Source organism: Cebus imitator, unplaced genomic scaffold (genome assembly GCF_001604975.1).
Source record: "Cebus imitator isolate Cc_AM_T3 unplaced genomic scaffold, Cebus_imitator-1.0 Scaffold307, whole genome shotgun sequence".
NCBI lineage: Eukaryota > Metazoa > Chordata > Mammalia > Primates > Cebidae > Cebus > Cebus imitator.
The window spans coordinates 1,288,040-1,295,866 of record NW_016107622.1 but is presented as its reverse complement, the minus strand read 5'-3'; the positions used below and the strand labels follow the sequence as shown (position 1 = coordinate 1,295,866).

At 31.4% G+C, this 7,827-nt stretch overlaps 1 protein-coding gene across 4 annotated transcripts in view; it reads left to right on the top strand.

Moving 5' to 3' along the window:
* SHPRH (SNF2 histone linker PHD RING helicase) overlaps positions 1 to 7,827 on the top strand; it is an 82,825-nt gene that overhangs the window by 43,494 nt on the left and 31,504 nt on the right. For all 4 annotated transcript variants that reach the window (XR_001817706.2, XM_017503246.2, XM_017503244.2 and 1 more), the window contains exons 19-23: positions 123 to 296; positions 611 to 673; positions 1,616 to 1,841; positions 3,525 to 3,668; positions 4,764 to 4,865. Coding sequence is in view for 3 of the 4 variants with exons in the window: in XM_017503246.2 (XP_017358735.1) it covers positions 123 to 296; positions 611 to 673; positions 1,616 to 1,841; positions 3,525 to 3,668; positions 4,764 to 4,865 (709 nt within the window). In the remaining variant the exon portion in view is untranslated. The remainder of the gene's footprint in view (positions 1 to 122; positions 297 to 610; positions 674 to 1,615; positions 1,842 to 3,524; positions 3,669 to 4,763; positions 4,866 to 7,827) is intronic.

Genomic DNA, 7,827 nt, shown 5'->3' with positions numbered 1-7,827 from the left:
AAAAAAAAAAAAAAAACCGCAAACAGTTTCTTTAACACTTTGCTTGGCAACCATCTTCTGAATTTCAGGAAATAGACCATTATTCTTTTCTTTGTGTTGTCTGTGGTGCTGATGGGAATCAGGTTCCATGATTGCAGAGGTCTTCAGTTCCTACTTACAACACAAATGGAAGAGCTAAATAAATGCCAGAAGCTAGTAAGAGATGCTGTAAAAAACCTGGAGGGACCTCCATCTCGTAATGTTATTGAGTCTGCAACAATCTGCCACCTCCGACCAGCCAGGCTTCCTCTCAACTGGTAGGTAATAGAAGAAATCATACAATGACATGGTATCATTTCTTTAAGCTAGATTTCTTAGAGAAGAAACAATTGACCCATATAATAAAGGTTTTTTCATTTTAATTGAGGCAGAAGTAGAAAGAGATATATTATTAATCTTATTTAGAGAAAAAATCATAAGGACAATGTATGGTAAACCATGTGATTTTTTTTTTCTAAAATGGCATATCTAGTATAATGAAAAATGAAGTCAAAATACTAAGCTTCTCCTTAAAATTACCAGATTGCCGATTATGTTTGTGAATATTTCTCTGTTAATCTCTTTTTTCCAGCTGTGTCTTTTGTAAAGCTGATGAATTGTTCACAGAGTATGAATCAAAGCTATTTTCCAACACGTAAGTTTTCTATTTGATTATGTTACCCATCATGAAAGTGAAACATTTTGTAAGACTCAGTATTAAAGACTATATTTTCTCCACAGTAAACTTTATTATATTGTTTCTTTAATTAAATTGATTAGTACTTTGGCATTTGATTGTTTAATATTCCCAGTTTTACCTAGCCAGAAGTTACCCACTAAATGTTCATGATGTAGTAATTTATAATTAATTGAGGTGCAGTTTTGGGGAGTGGTAAAATCCCAGACTCTAGAGTCAAGTGGATTTGAATTATACAGGTTTTGCTAGCATTTTACTGTTCTTCAAGGAAGAACTCATAATGTCCAGTATAACTTCTTCAAGAATAAAGAATGACACAATCAGCTATGTTATTACTTTAATAAAACCATAAGCAAACCTTGTCACAAACACCTGGATTCTCAGAGTGAAGCTTGTTAGAATAATAAATGTGTCTGCCTTTATCCTGGTATTTCACCATTCTTTCTATTTTAGGTCAAATCTGTTTTTGTTACTACTGAAGTAAATAATACATTTCTTCATGTTTCTATCCAAATTATGTTTATTCATCTCCAACAGATACAATTTCTCTAAAATAGAAATTCTCCCCACATATTTCCTTGCCATGTATTCACTTCTGTATGTCAAGGAAGAAAACAAGATTTTTGTGTTGTGTTATGGTGAATAGTCTTTCTATTTATGACTGCTGACATAATAGAATTTAAAAAAAAAAAAAAACTGGCCAAATGTATGTTTTCAGCTTTTTCAGGGTTGTTTTGGTTTTTCCAAAGACTTGCAAACATGTTCTTTTAGACCTCACATTGAAAGTTGTTGAAAAGTTACTGACCTTGCTTCTGTATTTGTTTTGCTAATATCACTCATTTACAGTGCTTCTTACTCACTGATAGCAGTTAACGTTGTTTTGTTCTGGTATGTTTTCAGAGTCAAAGGCCAGACTGCAATATTTGAGGAGATGATAGAAGATGAAGAAGGACTGGTGGATGATCGAGTACCTACCACAACCCGGGGTCTCTGGGCAATAAGTGAGACAGAGCGATCTATGAAAGCAATACTATCATTTGCAAAATCACATAGATTTGATGTTGAATTTGTTGATGAAGGCAGCACTTCAATGGATCTCTTCGAAGCATGGAAGAAAGAATATAAGGTATAGTATTTTAAAATTTTCTTCCAGTATTAAAAATTCTCCTTTTTTACATGAATTTTAATTGCTACTTTTCTTTTTCTCTCTCTAGTTTTGTATACTCTTCTTTAGAGATGGAGGTGGCATAAGTTCTCTTTGCCTAAAATTTAATTGTTGTAATAAAGGATAGAAAAGACTGTAATACTCAAAGACATTCTGTTTATTAAATTACTAAAAGAAAATCATTATTAAACTGAAACTTTTATGAAACTTTTTGTTTAGCTGTGAATGTGTTTCATACTATTATTAGCTTTATCTTTCACTGCTGTTGTATGAAATTAATGTTTTGTTTCGTTTTAGTTCTGTGAATAACAGGCAATCAACAACCTTAAAGATTGAGGAACATAGTAAATGCTTCTCATCCTATAAGTCTGGAAACCGTTCCAATGAATAAAGCACAATGTGCCCTTTCATATTTGTACTTTAATAATTCCATCATATTATAAATCTGTACTTGAGATTCCACAATTCATTAATTTTGAATTATTGTTTTATTTGGATAGGTTATCCATTGTCCTGCTTTACAGGTGAGATAGGTAGAGGAAGGAAAGAAGTGTTTCATTTATAATGTCATAATCTTATTCAATATCTTTTAAAAGTCCTTTTTAAAGTAGGATAAAAATTTTTTGCAGAAAGATAGTTATTTGTACTATCAGTTGATATGCCATAAATTGGGGAATACTTTTAAAATATCGAAATCGTTGCTTCATAGTAATTTTTTTCTCACACATTACTCTTGTGAATAGAAAGCACATTAACACAGTTAATTACAGTAAGCCATGGAAGAAGACAGTGTTATGTATAATGTGCAGTTGCCCCTATATTCTTTCTTTGGACTCAATTTGACCACATGCCTTTTGTCCAGAGGAGAGCTTATTGTGCAGTTCTCCCAGATCTTTGTACATTTTGTTCTGCATAACTTTACAGACCTTTTCACAGAAAAGCAATTGAATGAGCTCCTACTATACGTATTCACCAGATCTACCTCAAAATGTAAAGTTAGTGAAGAGAGGCTGTCAAAAAAATGCATGCTGATTGATACTATTTCTGTGAATTTCAGAAACATGTATAATAACTGAATTATTAAGAATATGTTTCACATAGTGTAAGTTCAGTGAAAGATGTAGAAGGATAAGTACAATCCAGAATAGTGGTTTGGCCCATGGTACTGAAAGGGGAATATATGAGGAAAGAGAGTGATACAATTGAGAAAGAACACACAGAGCCTTTCCAAGGAATTCATATTATTCTTTCTCAAGTTGGGTGGTGGGTACCTGATTGTATATTCTAGTATTCTTGTTGCCATTTTATAAATAGATATGTGAAATATGTTATAATAAAAATATTTTTTTAAAAATAAAACAGAGAAGAGATTCTGTCAGTCTAGCGTTAGACTTTATAGATTTTTGGTCCTACCAAGAAATCTTTGTATTCTGTTCCTGAGAATCTAAAGAGGTAGCATCCTATAGAGATTTTTTTCATTCACATTTCATCCTAAAAATGACCCCAGGAACTACTTGTACTTTAGACACATAGAGAAAAAAATATCAGATCTCATTGAAGACTTTTGCTTAAGGCACATCTTGGTGATTTTAACCAGTTTTAATTACATGCTTTACCGCTGGTTTGTCTTTTCTGTTCCTTCAGTTGCTTCATGAATATTGGATGGCTCTGAGGAATCGTGTGTCTGCTGTTGATGAACTTGCAATGGCTACAGAACGACTAAGAGTGCGTGATCCTAGGGAGCCAAAGCCTAATCCGCCAGTTCTTCATATTATTGAACCACACGAGGTAATTGGCAAGTAAATCACAGAAAAGGGAACAGCAAGCAGATGTTACAGATATCCAAGACCCAAAGAAGAGGCAGAATCAGGGCACTCACTGATCTATAAGTGTGTATTTAGTCTTCATTTTTAATTTGACCCATGAAAAATTGTCTTTGTAGATGAAAAACAGTCAAAGATGAGGGATTTCATGTCTGTTACTTGCTTAGCATTCACTATTTTGATGCATTTTGTTTCCACGTTGCACATTCATCTATTTTTGAGTTTAAAACATTATAGGTGCTTAAAACCAATAGATATTCTCACTTTTTAGATTTTTTTCTATTAACCTCAGTTTTATCAGAACTAGAAAAATCTTCCTTAAGAACAACCGAAACCTTTTCTTTTGCAATGTTTCTTTTACTAATGACGAACTAATATTAACAACTTACCTTCTAATAAATTTGTCTTTGTAACCCAGGTTTGAAAACATAACTCCAGTAATTTTTTTTATTCTCCATTAAAAGATATTATTTTCTTTATAATTCATTTTTATTCTTTATTTGTTTAGTGCTTTACGTCTGTTTCTGTATAGCTTGGAAAATATAACTTGGAAAAATTTAAATATAGTTATTATATGTGAATTGTGAGTAAGTTTTTCTGAGAAAATAAATTCCTCTTGTTAGAGTGTTCCTTCTCTGTCTGCCATATTCTACCGGGGGAGCAGAGGAAGGAAGGGCAGAGAGATTCTTTCCTGGATTTCATGAAATCACTGAGGCCAGAGCAGCAAATCATTTGACATTTCTTTATCCCATGGATCTATTACTGAAAAACAATGATACATAATAGAATTTGAGCTGATTTTTATCTGACTTCAGGTACACAGGGACACTTCCTGCTTAAAAGAGCTCTACATTGAGTTGTGCCTTTTATAAGGGAAAAATAAAAAGCCATTTGAAATATATTATCTAGTGTCCATTTTGAAAACTTGTGTTTTAGAATATAAATAGGTTTTTTTAAAAAAACGAATACATTTATATTATTGGAGAATTGTATGTGTTTAATATAATTTAACTGTCTTTCTGAGAGAGAATAAAGAAATTTTTATTTTTATTTTCTTTAGGTAGAACAAAATCGAATAAAACTACTAAATGATAAAGCCGTTGCTACATCACAGCTTCAGAAAAAACTTGGGCAGCTTCTTTACCTAACTAATTTGGAGAAGGTATTGTTTTTAAGACATGCTACTTTTTCCTATGCTATATTATCATAAACCACTTTAGTGACTCTTTTCATAATTAATGGTGCAAATTTTTTAAAATTAATTTTTGTGTTATATGAGTCAGAACACTACCTTTGTCTCTACAATAGCTACACAAATCACAAAAGAATATTGTATCTATAGAAATTATGTTATGCATTTGATATAGAAAGCCTGCACCCTATAGTAGAGAACAATGTAAATGCACTGTAGTTCAAAGCCTTGAATAGTAGAAGTATTACAACGTATCTTCGTGAAAATGGCTTAATGCAATTTATACATATGCATTCATTCATAAATACAACAATATTTTTTAATTTGTTATTTGAAACTAAAATGTGTTTGGAAAGCTACTAAATCAGAGTACGTGGTAATAAAGGTAGACGTCAAATATTAAGTGTAATTCCAAACACATGTTCTGAGTTGTGATCTAAGTATTATTTGAACATTGATGAATTGATGAGTCATTGATTAAATATAATTCCATTTTATTGCAGGAATTTGTATTTTAAGAGTTGGCAGAGCACGTTCTTGGGGCAAGATACCATAGCAAATATTTGGATAGGGCCAGTGAAAACAAGCTACAAATTTGAAATCTTCCGAAAACTGATATAACATATAAGTGAATCAGTAAATCTCAAAGTGAAAAGTTAGACATTCATTATAGGTAAAATAGCATGGCGACTAAGAAGACAGACTTTGAATCTAGACAGCCCAATTTTGAATTGTGACTTCACTATTTTCTAGATATGTGAGATTATTTAAGTTATTCACCTTCCCTTGCATCATCTGTAAAATGATATCGACACTACTTTATAGTGTAGGATTCTCTTGAGGATTATGTGAATTAATATATGTAAAATGCTAGAGTCATTTCTGCCCTTTTAAGCGCTTTCTAGGGTTTTGCTGCTATTAATATTATTAAGATTCTACTGTTATGATTACCAGCACTGTTATTCAGAAAGATAGAAAGAAAATTTCAAAGTTTCATACAAAATGCTAACATTAAGAATATAACACTTAGGAGAAATGTCTCAACATTGCTGGGCATAAGTTTTTTAAATGTAAGATTTCTATACTTTAAATATGGTAGTCAAAATGAAAAGACAGTTATCTGTTAATTGTACCTCATTGTTTATATGTTAAAATATTTTTTAAACCTAAAATTTTAAGGATATGGAATAATCTACATAAGAAAATTCTATTTGGCTATTAATAAAAGAAAAAGCATGTAATCCTTAATGATGGAAAATCAAATTACACAGGTGCCATTTTCTGCCAAAAAGTAGACACAAATTTTTTAAATGATTATATACCCCAGTGGTGAAAAAGGGCAGTGAATGGATATGTTTTATGCATTACCAATGAAAATATAAATTTATATAAGCTTTTCCTAAAAGCATTTCAACAGTTGGATGCAGGTTTAACATCTCAAATCCAAAATTTGAAATGTTCCAGTGAGCATTAACTTTGAGCATCACATCAGCACTTAAAGTTTATGATTTTAGAGCATTCAAGATTATGGATTTTTGGATTTGGAATGCTCAACTTGTGTGTGAAAAAAAGGAAAAGGAAAACTGGACAACGTAGATAAAATGAATTGGAATCTTATCAAATGGACATTGTAGAACTGCAGAAATACAGTATCTGAAATCAAAAACTCATTGAATGGAGACCAGACACAGAAAAAGACAGTGTTTATGAACTCAAGTACTGTACAGTAGAAAATACCCAATTTGAAGTGGCATAGTTAGAAAAATAAAGAGCAAAATAGGGCAAAAGATATTGAGACAGTTGTTTAATATAGCGTACTTGTAATTTCATAGATCTAGCATACTTGTAACTGAAGTTCAAGAGGAAAAGAGAATAGGACAGGAGCTTCAAGAGATAATGGCTGAGAATTTTCTAAAACTGATAAATGACAATATGACAAATGTCTTACAGATTCAAGAAGTTCAGAAACCCTAAGCAGAATAAGTAAACAAAAACAAAAATACTGCCTAGGTGTATTATAGTCAAACTCCTGGAGACCAAAAATAATGAAAGATAAAAATAAAAAAAGTTGAGAGATAAAACACTTAATATTTACAAAAGAGCACTAATAAAACTGGTGGCTACAAAGAGATGTTTTTCTTTTCGCCTTAAAAATGTTTCACTGTTTTGCATAGTTTCTCTGTAACCAGTTGACATGGGAACATCTTCAAAATGCTAAAAAAAAAAAAAAAAAAACTACAAAAAAAAAAAAAAAAAAAAAAAAAAAAAAAGTCAACCTAGAATTCTATACTTAAAGAAATTTCCTTTTTTAAAAAAAGTGAAATAAAGATATTTTCAGACAACCACAAACTGGAAGAATTCATTTCCAGTAAACCCGCATCACAATAAATACTAAAGGAACTTCTTTGGACTGAAGGAAAATTATTTCAGATTGAAGGATGGAACTACAGTAAGGAATGAAGAGCAGAAGCTTAAATATATAGATAAATATGCAAGGATATTGATTTCTTTAAAAGCAGCAATGCTGTCCTATGGGTGATACAACATATATAGCACTAAAATATATGTTAGTAGCACAAAGGAAGGAGGTATGCAGAGGTAAACTATTATAAGATTCTTCCAGAGAAATGGACAAAAAGTCCATAAGGATATTGAACATTTGAACACTAATGAACAAATATGACCTAACTGACACAGACCACTCAACAACTGCAGAATACATATTTTTTTAGGTGTATATGGAACATTTATCAAAATAGATCTCATGCTAATTCAAAAAGCAGCTCTTAAAATTTTCAGAGGATTAAAAGCATGCAAGAGTATAATTTCTGACTGAAGAAGAATTTAAACCAGAAATCCTTAATGGAAATAAAAGTAGATAAATCCCTAAAAGTTTTGAAATTGACAACATAGGCCGGGCGCGGTGGCTCAC